Here is a 17,102-nt window from a genome sequence, read left to right on the forward strand (position 1 = left end):
GCAAAATTTCAAACGTACACTTGTTCGGACTACCAGTATCAATTTTATATACATGTTTAACAGGACAGCGAAAAATACGATGGTGAAAAGTCAGGACCACGATGGTAAAAGGTCGAAATAACGAAACCATGATGGTTAAAAGTAAAAAGTGCGATGGTGAAAACACAAACTTGTTTGTTTATTCGACTTTTTTTCCACCATACTTTCGAATTTTTATTGTATATCCATATTTACACGGACGGTTCCAATGATGTTTGCAAAGGTAGCTACAGCTGTCATCTAGGATGAGACTACCTGATAAACTATATTTCTTAACTGCTGAAGCAAAATCTACTGATTTAGCATTGTTATTCATACTAGTACTACAGCGTAATTATATTTTTTGTATGTGTTTTTTCTTCAGATTAACACTCTGTGTTATAAAAATAGAAAATTTAATAATATTATTATATAAAGTTTCTTGTTTCGATGTTGTGACGTCTTAAAAACCAAGTCATCAGTGAAATTGTGTTGGATCTCAAGGCAAAAAGGAATACGAGGAGATGAAAATGTATATTGTTTTGCTAAAGAACCTTCCATTGCTAAACCATTAGAGTTACTGTTACCATGTAATGATTTAAACCTTCCATAGAAAAACTACATCATCTGTAAGGAAATCAAATTAGGACAAAGCAATATTAACAAACTTAATGATATAGACCGCTGACTTAACATGTCGCAATCTCTTTTGTAAAACTTCAAGATCAGGTTCTTCTTAAATGTCGAATAGGACACACTAGTTACATATTCTCATCTATTAATAGGCGATGATGCTCATTTTTGTCTAGGTTTAATATGATTTTATTCATTTTCTCCTTCAATACCATGATCATGCATCGGTTCGTGATAGATATAACCGAGTAAATTCACTTTTTCAACTTTTTGATTTAGACATGCTGCATGCTGACAAAAGGCATCCATAATATAATTATATTCAGCTCGTTTATGTCATTATTGAGCCCGAACTCAATCAATTTCCTCTATGTAAGAAAACAAAGAATATTACTTATAGAAAAAGATCATACTTATGTTTATAATTTTTATTTAAAAAATAATGCCAATTTTTCATCCAAAATCAGACTCAATGTCATGTTTAAAAGATAACTTTGTTCATGGATTGAAATAACATTTATTCATTATAAAATCTTACATTGCTTATTCCGACATTGCTAGCGCAATATCATAGTCAATAGGCATTATTCAGTTTATCCGTGTTTTAAAATGAGACGGGTTATTAAGATCTGTTGTCAAGTTCAAAAAATATTTTTATGAAAAATGATGTCATACATTCTTAAATAAGAACAGTGTCATTCCTTTAAAGTCACTTTTTAAGCACGAAGCTGTATGAAATCCAAAATTGGCACATAGCAATATGAGACGAGATTGTAATGAATTGTAATGAATTGAAAACACTGAACATACCAAATATTAATAAACATTGACTTAATGGCATGATTTACTTAGGTTTCTGATTTGCACAATTTTTTTTATATCATGTAGGCTATTTTAAGTCATTTACACACTATGCAATGTAATTGTCACAAATAATTAGCGAATACACTGTGCTTGGTAAAGCAGGTGGAAACAGTCACACTTGTAATTGTTCAGAATATCTAACCTCTGGTGATCTTGTTATTTCAAAATTTTGTTTTCTTTTCTTATCCCGAATTACCGCTACTACTATTATAACTATGACGATGACAACCGCTGCACATGACAATCCAATACCTAGCATGTTCAGCTTTGTCGTCTTCTCTTCTTCTTTTTCTTCTTCTTCTCCTCCTTCTTCTTCTTCTTCCTCTTCCTCTAATTTTCCTTCAACAGGTTCTTCTTCTTCCTCTTCTTCTTCCTCCTCAAGTTTTCCTTCAACATGTTCTTCCTCAGTATTAAACTGAAAAACTTTGTTTGTGCGGTTAGGTTTCTCAACGTCACCTTCTGCTTGTATTCTGTATCCATTGGCAACAAGAATAGAAACGATGTTAGAAACATCGCCAAGGTTTCCAGCTTCGTCCTTTGCCCGTAAAGCAAAGAATGTGGTTGACGTGTACGATTCTTCTGCGTCGATTTCTATCCTGATGTACTCAGTTTCACCTGCAGCCTTTGGTGTGTAATTTGTATTCACGGTATCTAGCATTGTGGCCGCCGAAAAGTTATTTATCAGTGTATAAATGTCGTCTGCAATTCTAAGCTCATAGTTTGCAGCTGAAATAAAATATATGTATGTAACATTAGGCTAACAGTATTTTATCATTTACTAGTATTTGTTATAATGGTGTTTGAATATGGATTTTTTTAATTGAAGGTTCCGACAAGCTAGACACGCACGTTTTGGCGAAATTCAAGATTTTTATTTTTTTTTATTTTCGCAACACACACATATATATATAATTGCTGGTTTGGTCCCCTGACGAGGCGACATTTTTCCATGACAAACGATCTTGAATATAAAGGCAAATGGCCATTTGTCTCTCAACACTGATCAAGAAATCATGTAAGATTAGTAGAAAAGAAAAAATTGTATTTACTTGCCGATAAACACATACATCATTTAGGCGGACCGCCGAAATATGACCAAAACAATGTGTTGAAATCGGTATAGAAACATACAAACAAAAAATCTTTTATAGGAAAGCTGAAAATGAATTATTATCCTCCGGCAGATTTCAATAGCCTACTCCTCGATGTTAATCATGTAATAAGATTAAAGATATCTGAAAAACTGTTAATAACTCTGATACTGAAACTAACTGTAGATTATCTAGTTTACAACTACACTAAATAGAAACAAGCAAATAGAAAACTATAAACTGCGTGTATACCTTGTCCAATATTTACGTCATTTCCCGTTGCCGTCCATGTAATAGTAAAGTTTCTGCTCTCCCCATAATTTGTTTTTTCTGTAGTTATATCTATAACATCTACATCTGTGATACGGCCTGGTGGTGTGATGTCAGTTTTCGCAATGACAGGCGAGAAATTTGATACAAGAATCTCATTATGCAGAGAGACACGCTGGAAGCTGTCTTTGAGAACTTCTGGTTCTTCCAAATCTTCATCTGCAATGTACGCATGAACGTGTTTGTTTTAATTAGAAAAATGATATCTAAATTAATAATATATAATATCTGACCGCTATATATTGCTATGATAATTAGTTGCATATAAATCAGATCTTAAAAACATATGTTTTGACTGTATAAGATTAGAGAACGTGTACACTGTTGCTACTCCTCTCCAGGTAGTATTCTGAAGTAGGCTATTCATTTACAAATAGTGAATATCTATACTAGTATTTTGGACTTACCTGAATATTGATATCCTGCGCTGATACCAAAGGAATCTTTAATAGATGCTGTACCACCTTCTGCATGCGCAATAACTTTTGCAGTTAAGCGACCATTATTTTGAATACAATATCTTGGTATAACTCCGGCATAAGCCCCATCATTTGCCAAGTCATCTGGATCTAAGTTATAATGAAATTACATAAGATAAACTGTCGTGATTAAATCATGGCAATTAGGTACTTGAGATTATCTGAGACACTGTTCTTCAAATCCTTGTAATCTAATCAAAATTATATTTTGCCGAGCATATTTGGAAAGTGTGCCATATAAACACAACATGCTTCGAAAGTAACAACAGGATGAAATAAAGTTTAACTTTAACGTCATTTTAATACTAAACACTGGTTGTTCATTTGCAGTATTATGTAAAATATAATATAATAACTGCAAGATACAAGTTGATCTTCCTGAGATCAAGCCGGTAACAAATACCAACCAATGACTAAAATAAGATAATAAAAGGTTAGTTTGCAAATATTTTATTACAATTTGTTCAGTAGGAATAAATATTACAATCCACAATTTATCTCTTCCCTTTTTTCAGTGGTTACCGACAGTATGCTACTTTTTCAATAAGGACAAAAACAAAACATAGCGCTTGTTTCATTTGATTTTTTTTGTGCTGGCTTTCCTGGATAACTTACCAGTCTATTCGCAAGTGGCTGACTACTAATCCCACTAGATTTCCCGATCAGAAATGAGAGACAGATTACCATAAGACATATAATGATTATATTCAACATACATCATATATATCAAACAGTTTTTCCATTCTTGCACAATGGATATGTCGAACTCTAAGCATTTTAAAATAGGCACTTATGCAAGCGTGAACAAAGTTCTTACCAAGTCCATTGTCGAATAATGGCACGGAAACTCCTGTACCTATAATCGCCGTCACATTTGCATTTAAAACAGCAGATCTCCCTTTCGATACATCAGCTCCCACAACAGGTAGATTGCCAGAGACAAAGTCAAAATTAACTGGACTGATCCATGAATCAACTCGCACTACCTCAGGTCCAGTTGGTTCAGAGGTAACAATGTGTTCAAAAGTGGATTCTGCTTCGATTGTTGCATTGTATCGTCCGGGCTGTAAAGCATTTCATAGCAATGAAAGCAATCACATGTTAAAATGAGTTGAACATATTCGTGTGCAATTTAAACATTATTCATGCACTTAACTGAAATTCTGTCCTAAACATTATACGCAAGGCAAAACATAAAAAACGTAAACAAACTATTACGACAGTTATAATTATATATTATTCTGTGGATTGATACTCAGAGAAAAAACACTTTATCAATGAAGAAAAGCAAAATAACTAATTATAATTAAACCTTTTTCTAAACTTTTAAATTTAATATCGTACATCTGGTGGTCAGATATTTAAGGCTTACCTCTGCTATCCCGGGAATACATAATACAAGACTGTCCCCATTGGCTTGTTGTGAATATAAGGTTCCATTTGGACTTTCAACATTAATATTTATTGACCCTGACACCTTGTTTAGAACACTAACGGTAGTGTTCTTTCCAACACTGTTATCTACATCAAAAGTGAATGTATACGGTGATGGACCGAGAGTGTCAACCGTCTCCGATATAAGCTATTTGGAAAAAGATATATATTTTATATCCAAGTGCAATTTTAATCGAGCAGCTTTAGCAGCTTGTTGTGTTTGAATGAAGAGTTAGGAAATCAGTTGAAATGAATAGACATAACAAAATGATTTATTATCATTTTACTGAGGGCTTTTATAAAATAACATGACATTTGATCATGTTTGTTGAACAAGAATTCTCAGCTTTCAGTCAGTTACAAGTGTCTGTTAATGTATTCACATATTGGAACTTTTTTCATTTATCTTTCAAATGAAAACATGCCTATTTGCTTACTATTTTGATATCCATTTAAGTCTATTAACAATATATAGAAATATATCTAGACAAAACACAAAACACATTGCATCTGAATAAACAAATATATATCAGTTAAACAACGAACCGTGGTTGATTCCATAGCTGCTTGTGTAACCCCCTTGGAAACAACCCCCATAAATACGGACGCAAAATTAATTGTCTCAGTTTCAAGGTAAGAAATATGAATTCCTCCAGTTCTTGTTGCCATGGATATCATTCTTTCATCTGCTGCTTGGGAAATAGAAATGGTGTGTATGACACATTTCTCATTGATAACATGCTCCATAGCAGAATCAAAGTTTGCAGTGTTGCCGTCTTTACCGTCTGAAATTACTATGATTTCACACCCTCTTAAATCTGTGGTAACAAACCTGAAAATCTGAAATATTCCATGCATATAAACAAGAATTTGTAACAGAGTTACCAACGTCCCCGCCTCGGGGATGTTTTATATGAAGCATATAATTGTGCTATTTCAAAAGATTGAGGTATGGATTTCAGGACTTTCAGTCTAAAATTATGATCAATGCTAGATCTGCAAATGCAACAATAAATTTATTATAGAAATACTAGTAAAATGAAAGATTGAATTTAAATTCTATCATGTTAACCTTTGACCTCTAAGTGTGACTTTGACCTTGGAGGTAGGGGTGCAGGTGTTGTGCATGAAATATCGTCTTATTAATATTACTATTTGTGTCAAGTATTTTCAAAATCCCTTGAACTATGTAGAAGTTATAGATCGGACACAAAATATACCCTATAACAGACTATGTCAATCTTTGACCTCTAAGTGTGACCTTGGAGGTAGGGACCCATGTTTTGTGCCTGACATATCATCTTATAAAATTTGATTATTTGTGAAAAGTATTTTACAAATCCCATGTTATGGACTGGAAACAAAATATACCCTTTAACAGACTATGTAAATCTTCGACCTCAACGTGTGACCTTGACCTCAGAGGTAGGGACACATGCGTTAGGCAGGACATATCATCTTATCATTGTGACTATTTGTGCCAAGTACTTTCAAAATCCCTTGATCTATGAAGAAGTTATAGATGGGACACAAAATAAACCATATAACAGACTCTCTTAACCTTTGACCTCTAAGTGTGACCTTGACCTTGGTGCAGGTGTTGTACCTGACATAATGTCTTATAATTGTGACTATTTGTGTCTAGTTATTTCAAAATCCTAAAGAAGTGCAAAATATACCCTAAAACAGGCTATGTTAATTTTTGACCTCTATGTGTGACCTTGAACTTGGAGGTAGGGATGCAGGTGTTGCGCATGACACATTGTCTTATTTTAGTGACTATTTGTGGCAAGTATTGACAAAATCCTTTGATCTATAAAAAAGTTATGGACCGGACACAAAATATACCCTGTAATAATAATAAACTATGTTAATCTCTGACCTCCAAGTGTGACTTTGACCTTGGAGGTAGGTGATCAGTTGTTGCGCATGACACATCGTCTAATTATTGTGAACAATTGTGGCAAGTATTTACAAAATCCCTTCAAAGATAAGAAAGTTATGGACCGGACACGACATATACCATCAAATAGACAATGTTGACCTTGAATGAGCAAGTGCGACCTTGGCCCTGGAGGTAGGGGTCTGGTTGTTGCGCATGACACATCGTCTTATTATTACATACATCTGTGCCAAGTTATTGCAGATTCCTTTGATAAATGAAAAAGTTATAGACTGACACAAAATATCCCTGAAAGATTTTTAACCTTTGACCTCCAAGTGGCCCTTGACCTTGGAGGGGTGACGGGTTTGGGGGCATGACACATCGCTCATTATTGGAACAATTGTGGCAAATATTACAAAATTCTTTAAAGATGAAATTTATGACCGGAACGACATATACATCAAATTAAAGAAATTTAACCTTGAATGAGCAAGAGCAACTTGCCCTTGGAGTTGGGGTCTGGTTTTGCGCAAGACCATGTCTAAAAAAAACATTTGTGCCAATAATTTGTTTTCCTTTCAAATAATGACAAATTTATTAACCGGAAAAGAAGTACGGCGAGGGGACGGAAGACGGACGGACCTATTACTATATCCTCCTTTTTTCTTCGAAAAGGCGGGGACAATAAAAATATTCTAATGAAACTTTGAAGCTTCACGTGCTGTTCTACATATCATCATTGAATTAGTTTCGCACTATTTTTAAATAGATTTATTTTCTTAGTTGTTTAACGTTCAAAATAATAATATTCTCATGATGGAATGAAATTGCTTGCCACATCAACGAGAGAGAGAACCTTAAGTTAATCAATGACCTTAAAAGATGTTGAAATGCCTAAAACATGGCCAAGATCTATATGTGAAAGATAAGGAAATAAATTCTAACCTGCAGAGCTTTTTCTATTCCACACCCGATGCATGTTCCTCCAGTAGCCCTTTGCGGCAATGCAGCGACCAGATAGTCTCGAACTTTTTGTGACACGACATGGGTTAAATTCATTTTAACGTCAGCAGCGTCGTTGAACCAAATAATACCTAACCAGCTGTTGTCTGGAATTCTTTTTTGGATCACATACTTACTGGCTTGATATAACTTTTTGCTTCTTTCATTAGTCTGGCAAGAATAAAACACTAACCAGCTAGCAAATTTTGATTTTGTTAAAGAAGTAAAAAGAACAAGTTTAATGAATACATTTTTTGGATATATTATACAACTTCGGTCAATATATAGTGTTTGGCCCTATGTGAAGTAAGATCGATCGAGGACGTTTTACTTAAATCAAGTCCGAGAGAAACACTAGTCGTAAATCTTATACAATAATTTATTACAGAGTATATGCGAAGCAGGTCTTCATGTCTTTTTGCAGATAGCAGACATGAATCCGTAACAGTTAATTAAAACTCGACTTTTGTAAAGTCATTATTTACAATTATCTTATAGATTGCATTCATATTTAAAACAAAACAACCCTGACCTGACTAAACATTACCTCGACTCAAAGATGGCCTTGACCTTCGAGGTCAAATGTTTGAATTTTACATGACATATGCTTTAATTGACACTTTATTATTTATGAACAGATTGTCTTCATATTTAAATACAAGAATTATTTGGAAAAGAACTTAACTTAATTGATTATGACATTCACTCATCAATGACCTTGAAGTTTTAGTTATTAAATTTTATTGAATTTTGTTATAATTGACTTTAATCTTTCATTCAATTAATGAACTGCTTCATACGACTTCAATGACAATGCCTGAAAGAAATTTAAAACTCAATATAACTCATATATGACATTGACCTTGACCGTCAGTTATTTTGCTATAATATAGACTTGTATCCATACTTGGGTACAAGAAGATTATTTTAACAATCAAGGTCAAATTATCGAATTTAGCTTAGGTTGTCATAACTTTGTTTTTCTATCTACGGATTAACTTATACTTGAAAAAGAAAACATTATGACAAATCCCGTATGTTAAATAAATTAAATATGTTCTTTGATATATAATTGGACAAAAGGAACATATACAGTACCCATCAAAAGTCTAGAGACACATAACATTTCACTAATTTTTCGGTATGCTTGGCAAAATCTGTCCAGCAAATGCAGTTTTATTGTTTGAAATATAATATTACCTCCATTTATTATCTTTTGGCATAAAAATGTTAAGAAAGTCACAGTTTATAGGACAAACATACAGTTCTACATATTTTTAGAGAAAACTGACAATTAACTAGTGTTTTCTATCACTTCAAAAACCTTTAATAATCCATAAGAAATGTCTGCCCAAATATCAACATAACTTCCATGGTCAGTCTAGTGAATGTTCCACAATACAATGGTTCCTTTTGAAGACAGAGTGCGCTGTAAAACCCTGAGAAGTCAAGGAGTGGCTGCTTCAGAAATTACCAACATTCTGGGAATAGGAAGGTTGGTTACTTAAATTGATGATTTTTTTCACTTGCTGAATATTGTAAATTCTTTTGCAAGAACAATATCAGCTTTGGATGTTTCTTTTGTGGTTAACTTCCTTTTCCTTCTTCCAAACCCACTGTTCACAAGATCCTGGATTGATTTGAGGCTACTTGAAGTTACCATGATCGACCTAGATTGGGCCGCCAAAAGGTCGCTACACTAAGAGACGCTCCCCTTGCTTATCAGGCAATCTTTACAAGACAGGAGACTCATTGTTCCATTGCTCAAAAGGTCATCGAAATTGACTGAGTTAAAGCTTCACATTCCACAGTTTATCGCAGACTTTAGCAAGTTGGATTAAAGTGTCATCAAGCCATTAAGAATCCACTACTGACCAATGATCATAGACAGAAGCATTTGGCTTTTGCTAGAGCACATTCTGGCTGGACATGGGTGGATTGGTCCACTGTTTGTTCACCGATGAGAGCAAGGTCAACATGTTCCAGACAACGTTCAGGTGAAGCTCTTTTGGACGAATGTGTTGTGTCAACAGTGAAATTTCAAGGTGGTGGAATCATGGTATGGGGGGCCATGAGCTTCCAAGGACCTGGTTATTCTGAAGGTCGTGCATGGAAACTTGAATTCCAAAGGTTACATTGCGTTTTGAGCAATTGTGTCATACCATCGCCTCATCTGCTAGTGTATGGAGATGAGCTCTGGTACCAAAATGATGGTGTCCCGTGCCACCGGGCCAAGATAGTGAAAGAATGGCACTCCCAGAAGAGCATTAGGTGCTTGGAGAACTGGCCACTACAGTTTCAAGACCTCAACCTCATCGAAAACTTGTGGCATGACATCAAAATGAAGATCGGGAACAAGCATCATGGTAATCTGAGAGAACTGTCAATGATTGTGATTCCTGGTATGAGTTGAAAGTAGAACATTATTTAAGAGTATACCTAGAAGAATTCAAGCCGTTTTTACAGCTTGAGGCGGACACACTAAGCACTAACTGTGTGATTTTTTCTGTACTGCTGTTTGTTGGGTTTTGTGCTATTAGGAAAATGAGACAAAATTTGGCATTTTATACTTTTAATCTAGGTTGTGCATTGCTTTTTTTGTGATCATATGTGACATGAATGAATTAAAATGTATTATTATACATTCAGAATGAATTAAATTGGGCATTTTGCCAAGAATACTTGTTTTTATTGACTTGTCTCCAAACTTTTGATGGGCATGTGTATTGCAAAGGCGACATGTTGAATTATTCTTACATGAGACCTTGAGACTGCAATTATACATATTTTGAGGTCTACATATAGTTTTACGGACTTGAAAAAAGTTCTGTTGACAAAGGACGACTGTACGAGGTTTATTTAGAAATGTAAAGTTTTTATATTGACTAAAACATAAGTCTGTTGTCGTTATATCGTATACCATTGGGTAGAGTAATGTCTACCTTTTTTTAAGAATATATGCCAAGCAAAACACAGGTTTTTTCTTCAAGGGGGTTTTTTTACAAAAGTCTTTTTTCCCAATCATGACATCAAAGAAAATCAGCTAATCAGAAGGACGCTTTTATAAACAGCTTACGATATAAAAATGATAATGTACAGTATAATACGCAATTATATTTCGACGAGTACACAGCTGTGAAAAATATGCCTCACCAAAACCGAATATTCCATCTTGAACCTTTATGTTACATTGCAAATAAAATCTTTTAAATACGCTTATTATGACATGAAATAGTGTCAAAAGGCGAATCTAAGCAGAACATATAAGAATGGTGTTATTCACACTAGTTATTAAATAAATGAGTGAGATGACATTATATGTGTTTGTATATTGAAATGATATACTATATGAGAACTGTATACACATAATTTTACAGGCCGATGTTAGCCGACAGAATTTCAAGTTATCCATTCGCAATACTATCAATTCATATGATATCATTTTTGAGTGAGATGTCTTATGTGATAATAAAACATTATAAGATATTCTTCACCGGAGTTTTTATATAATTAAGGGTAATGTTTTATATAGAAGGCGTACTAATGAGAATGATGATTATATATATTCGTGTGATATTAGTAATTAAAGCAAATGAATTGATAAATAACGAAGATTCATACAGACATACTACCAGAAACGTCTAATACAAATACACGGTAACCATCAGTTTCACGGACAATGTTGAACACAGGGGTTGTATCAGTGACTGCTGGCAGGGGTTCTGAAAAATAAAAGCAGGTATAATAATACAAGCCTGTTTTAAAATTAGAAAATATTCAAAAATGTATTGCATTAATTCTAAAACTTCGAATAATCATAAGAGTTTCAAGTCTTGATTGGCATTACTAAAATATCCATATATTTTTATTATGCTTATAATCATAAAATATGAAATAATAATATAATAAAACAACAACAACAACAACAACAACAACAAAAAAACCCCAACACAAGCTGACCTAATCTTTGAGTTCTTTGAAACGGAGAGATATTACTAGCAAGTTGTTCATACATAACTTAAACACTTAATAAATCTTAAAGATAAATTGCTCATTTTAAAGCTTTTAATAAGATGTCAAATGAAAATTTTGAAAAAGATTACACAATTAATAACATTTTATAAATCTTCATTTCTAGAGGTAAAATACTGAAAATGATGCTCCTGGCGAGTGTAACATAGCAACTCAAAGGTGAACTAATTTCTATTAAGATCTGATCATGAATATGTTGCCATTTGCAATATACAGTAGAACTTCTATGAGTCGAACTTCGATTAGTCGATTTTCTCGATGTTTCGAAGAAAAACTAGAACTATCACTAAATGTGATTAATACCCTTACAAGTCTGCTTCGGAAATGAGGATGTTTACTAGTTTAAGGTGAGAATTTACCTTGTCTAAAATAATGAAACATAAGGACGTTTAATGGTTGTGGGGCAAATTAAAGATAATTTGTGGTTTGATGTTGCAATTTTCCTTTTAAATGTTGTTGGCCATTGATTGAAGTTTAATTGAATTAACTCTGTAATAAGCCAGAAAGACAAAAGAAAAAGAAAACAAAGGGCAATAACCTTTAAAACTTGAAGAATAGAGTTAATAGTTCTTGGTGCACTTGCACTTCCTCTTATTTGTTGGGCCATTCTATGAAGTTGTTTTTGAATTCAATCCAGTAAAGTTTTAAGGGTTACTGCTCCCGGACAAAAGGATAAAAGTATCACAAGGGCAGTATTCTCTGTTATTTTGTTCAAAATGGAGTTATGGGCCTTGGTGGCATGGCACTTCCCTTTGAATGCCCCTTGACAACTGTATGAAGTTGTTTTTGAATTCCAAACAGTAGTTTTCAAGTTATGCTCTGGACAAGGAAAAAGTAACAAAGGGCACTAACTCTGTAATTAGTCAAGATGGAGTTATGGTTTCTTGTGCACTGCACTTCCCCTTATTGTGCTTGACCATTGTATGAAGTTGTTTTGAATTCCAACCAGTAGTTTTCAAGTCATGCTCTGGACAAGGAAAAGTAACAAAGGGCAGTAACTCTGTAATTAGTCAAGATGGAGTTATGGTTCTTATGCACTGCACTTCCTCTCAATGTGCTTGACCATTGTATGAATCTATAATGAATTCCAACAATAAGTCTTCAAGTTATGGTCCGGACAAAAGAAAGCAATGGAAAAGTAACAAAGGGCAATAACTCTGTAATTAGTCAAGATGGAGTTATGGTTCTTGTGCACTGCACTTCCCCTTATTGTGCTTAGCCATTGTATGAAGTTGTTTTGAATTCCAACCAGTAGTTTTAAAGTCATGCTCTGGACAAGGAAAAGAAACAAAGGGCAGTAACTCTGTAATAAGTAAAAATGGAGTTATGGTTCTTGTGCACTGCACTTCCTCTCAATGTGCTGGACCATTGTATGAAGTTATTAAAGAATTCCAACAATTAGTCTTCAAGTTATGGTCCGGACAAAAGAAAGCAATGGAAAAGTAATAAAGGGCAATAACTCTGTAATTACTTTTATAAAGAGTTATGGTTCTTATGCACTGCACTTCATCTCAATGTGCTTGACCATTGTATGTAGTTATATTGAATTCCAACCATTAGTCTTCAAGTTATGCTCCGGACAAAAAAAGAAGGCAATTGAAAAGCAACAAAGGGCAATAACTCTGTAATAACTTTAGATAGAGTTATGGTTCTTGTGCACTGCACTTCCCCTTATTGTGTTTGACAATTGTATGAAGTTGTTTTGAATTCCAACCAGTAGTATTCAAGTTATGCCATGGACAAGGAAAAGTAACAAAGGGCATATAACTCTGCAATTAGTCAAGATAGAGTTATGTTTCTTACGCACTGCACTTCCTCTCAATGTGCTTGACCATTGTATGTACTTATATTGAATTCCAACCATTAGTCTTCAAATTATGCTCCGGACAAGGAAAATGCAACGGACAAAAAAAGCAATGTAAAAAGCAACAAAGGGCAATAACTCTGTAATTACTTTTGATAGAGTTATGGTTCTTGTGCAATACACTACCCCTTATTGTGTTTGACAATTGTATGAAGTTGTTTTGAATTCCAAACAGTAGTTTTCAAGTTATGCCCCGGACAAGGAAAAGTAACAAAGGGCCATAACTCTGTAATTAGTCAAGATAGAGCTATGGTTCTTGTGCACTGCACTTCCTCTCAATGTGCTTGACCATTGTATGTAGTTATATTGAATTCCAACCATTAGTTTTCAAGTTATGCTCCGGACAAGGAAAATGCAACGGACGTCTGGACCGACCGACCGACCGACCGCCCGACCGACCAACCGACCGACCGACCGACCGATCGACCACCGGGTGACTCCTATATACCCCCACAAACTTCGTTTTTGGGGGTATAATGAAAGTCCCGATTTTTTCCCCTATATATTCCTTATAAAAACCTATTTATGAGTCGAGATTTTATGCGTCGAATTTTTCGATGTGTCGAAGTTTTTCGTGGTCCGTATAAAGTAAATCTAGTGCAATTTACCACAAATAAGTCGAAGTTTTTCGATTATTTTGACACCTTCGATCTCGAGACATTTTTCACACCTTATCTGGCTGCGAAGACGATTTCCAATCAGCTTGTGTGACAGGTGTCAACAACACATCCGTGTGTTCAAACAGCCTTTGTTTGCGATAAAATGTGTGATTAAATGCTTTAATCGTTACTATTTTAATTGCCGTAGTGGTATTTGAAAGTAAACAGTAAGAACTACTTTCATTAGAAAACATCCATGACCCGGTGTTGCGTGAGAATATCTCAAAGTTGAAAATCTTGTTTGTTTTAGAGTTTACATTTTTTGAAACGATGCCCTCGAACGAAAATATATCAATGAACTTTGGGGCAATGTATTAGACTTCCAAAGGTACCGTTTGAATTGAACTAGTATCTTTTAATTGTAAATGAAAACTAATAAGTTACATCATTCAAATTTTATATCATACCATTGCAAACTAAAAACAACATTATATTGTTGAAACAGGCAACTGCTTTTGAATCTGATTAAAAAAGTGGTTTTGAACCTGATTGGAAGTCAATATGGTCCCTCATTACTTCCCATGCACTACGGCCTTGACATTTGTCATTTTGTTGGTTTGGAGCTTTACTGTTATGCTTTTGATGTATGGGAATAGTTTTCAATCATCTTTCTTTATCACAAAAACAGTGTTATCTGTTAAAATAAATTATGAAACTTATATAAAACATCTTTTTCAGGTCTGTTTAACACAGTATGACCCCAAATAATAACAAAAAGAACATGAAGTCAAATGCAGACAAATATCTTTTGATCTTTTTCTTAACTAAAAATAATAACATGAACACGTGATTTTATACAGTTTATCTAAGTTTGAGATCATATTAATCTCTTGCATTTATATAGGCTGCCAAGAATGTATACAAATGTAACAATTTAGTTCGCAGATGTTTTTCATACGAAATATATCATGAAATTTCAACCCGGCTGATTGTAACAAATTAAGATGTATAGTTAAGCAAAGCATGCAATGATTTGTTACGAAGCACATTTCAAGGTTAATAATCTTCTCGGAAGTAAAACGTGATGCCACATACCCCGTCTACCCAGTTGTATGCCATTAATGAACTTAAATTGGACTGTGATTGGGTTTCATCGGGACAGAATTTACAGTCTTTATCCATCACTTCAGTTGTGTCAGTAACTGTACAGTAAGGTGATGCTGAACATTGTTGACCCATGCCAACAATTCCTTTTACTTTTTTACTGCACCTAAAAATTACTTTTCACTTAATGAAATATATGCCCCATTAAGTATTAAGCATTGTATCTGAAACCTGAAATTGTGAAAAGTTTTATTTTCCTTTTTTACAGGTTTGAATTTTAATATATACATATACATGTATATTTTGTCAGATAGTTTTGTCTTTTATCAGATACGAAGCTTTAAAAAGTAATCTTTTAAAAAAAGTTTCCTCTCAATAAAAATCTCAGACAGTTGTTTTTCAAGTTCTAAACTTAACATGTACTATACTGTACATCTATATAGTCGATAACATTAAAAATATTACATAATGAACATTTAGCTAACCTTTTAATTTTGCATTTTGTCTCGTTATGACAACTTACGTCCTCCTTTATAGTAACGTACATTTGTGTAGCATTTGAAAACGGTATATTACCTGGTAGGATGCCACACACCATCTTCCAAATAAAATCTTTTATTCTTCTCTAATGGATATTCATCAAATAATCCCCATCTTAAGTGTCCCCACTCATGTACCAACACGTTTTCTGCTCATAACATTTAAAGTAAAGAAGACAAAATTACAAATTTGCCTTTGCTAAGAACTACAATAAATTCGATTCAATAATTAATCAAATTACATTGTATTGCATAGAATATTTTGAAGTCTTTCCAGTCAACATTTTGGTAAAATCTTTTTAATGAAATAAATAATAATCAGTATCCTTGTTTACCATGATGTCCCCACTTTGTTTTCCCCTCTTCCAGTAGGAAATCAGCATGGAGATACATGTATCGTCCCGCGTGTCCGCACTTCTTTAATCTACGCTTTGTATGCGGAGATATCAATTTTCCCGCTTCAACTGTTATGTATGACTCCAACTCGGAACGTGCTTTCATTGCGGTATATTCTGGTTTTGCACTCCAAGATTTAGGTAATATGATGTTAATTTGACCAAAGTAGACATGGTGTCTGGTAGCTTGGAAAAGCAGATGTGACGCACTTGTAAATACATCCTGAAAACAAAAATAGTTTTTATAAAATGTCGATACCATAATCAGAACATATAATGGAGTAGTTAGGATAAAAGTATGTAATTAGGAAAATCTTGCCCCTCATATGTTTTAAAATTGACAAAGCACACATACATTTCATACACATTTGAATATAAGATGAAAACACTTAGTTGTGATTTTCAGTCAGAGATTAGTACACAGTTTTAGCCTAAAAATCTATTCTTAAAATACTGGAATAATATATCAGTTTTAGAATGCAATTATTTTGATTCAAGAATCTGAACAAATAATTTAACCTGCGTATAAAGATACCAAATTTTACCATATCAATAGTTTATCCAAACAGATACTTGTAATTCATTGAATAACATGTAGCTTTATCTTTTCATCATCGTCAACAAAAACAAGAAGACAATGTGTCAGAACATTTTCACAAGTTGCAAACAGAAATTATTCTTTTTTGATTATATTTAATTATGATATAATAAAAGCAATTCAAAATAAGAACCGAAAAGATAACATCATGGTCTGATCTTGATCGAAATGATTATTTCAAACATGTTCAACGTATATGTTGTCATCCTTGTCTGGATCACAAACCTGGATCCTT

The 17,102-nt window shown here is 33.8% G+C and overlaps 2 protein-coding genes across 2 annotated transcripts in view; both read right to left on the minus strand.

Moving 5' to 3' along the window:
• LOC132750961 (calcium-activated chloride channel regulator 4A-like) overlaps positions 1-16,492 on the minus strand; it is a gene marked incomplete at its 5' end in the record, with an annotated part of 33,025 nt that extends 16,533 nt beyond the window's left edge. The window contains 10 exon segments of the mRNA XM_060741056.1: positions 1,862-2,241; positions 2,859-3,095; positions 3,344-3,505; positions 4,233-4,479; positions 4,788-4,997; positions 5,396-5,689; positions 11,358-11,458; positions 15,296-15,501; positions 15,912-16,023; positions 16,210-16,492. Coding sequence (XP_060597039.1) covers positions 1,862-2,241; positions 2,859-3,095; positions 3,344-3,505; positions 4,233-4,479; positions 4,788-4,997; positions 5,396-5,689; positions 11,358-11,458; positions 15,296-15,501; positions 15,912-16,023; positions 16,210-16,492 — 2,232 coding nt within the window.
• LOC132750971 (calcium-activated chloride channel regulator 4-like) lies at positions 1,109-14,884 on the minus strand. The gene is made up of 9 exons (XM_060741067.1): positions 14,777-14,884; positions 11,358-11,458; positions 7,680-7,907; positions 5,396-5,689; positions 4,788-4,997; positions 4,233-4,479; positions 3,344-3,505; positions 2,859-3,095; positions 1,109-2,241 (listed from the first exon to the last, which is right to left on the minus strand). Exons 1-9 carry the CDS (start codon positions 14,802-14,804, stop codon positions 1,628-1,630), a joined length of 2,121 nt encoding a protein of 706 aa, XP_060597050.1. The 5' UTR covers positions 14,805-14,884; the 3' UTR covers positions 1,109-1,627.
• Positions 16,493-17,102: the final 610 nt, after the last annotated feature.

Source organism: Ruditapes philippinarum, unplaced genomic scaffold, assembly GCF_026571515.1.
Source record: "Ruditapes philippinarum isolate M1 unplaced genomic scaffold, ASM2657151v2 ctg9452_1_1_1_1, whole genome shotgun sequence".
Lineage (NCBI taxonomy): Eukaryota > Metazoa > Mollusca > Bivalvia > Venerida > Veneridae > Ruditapes > Ruditapes philippinarum.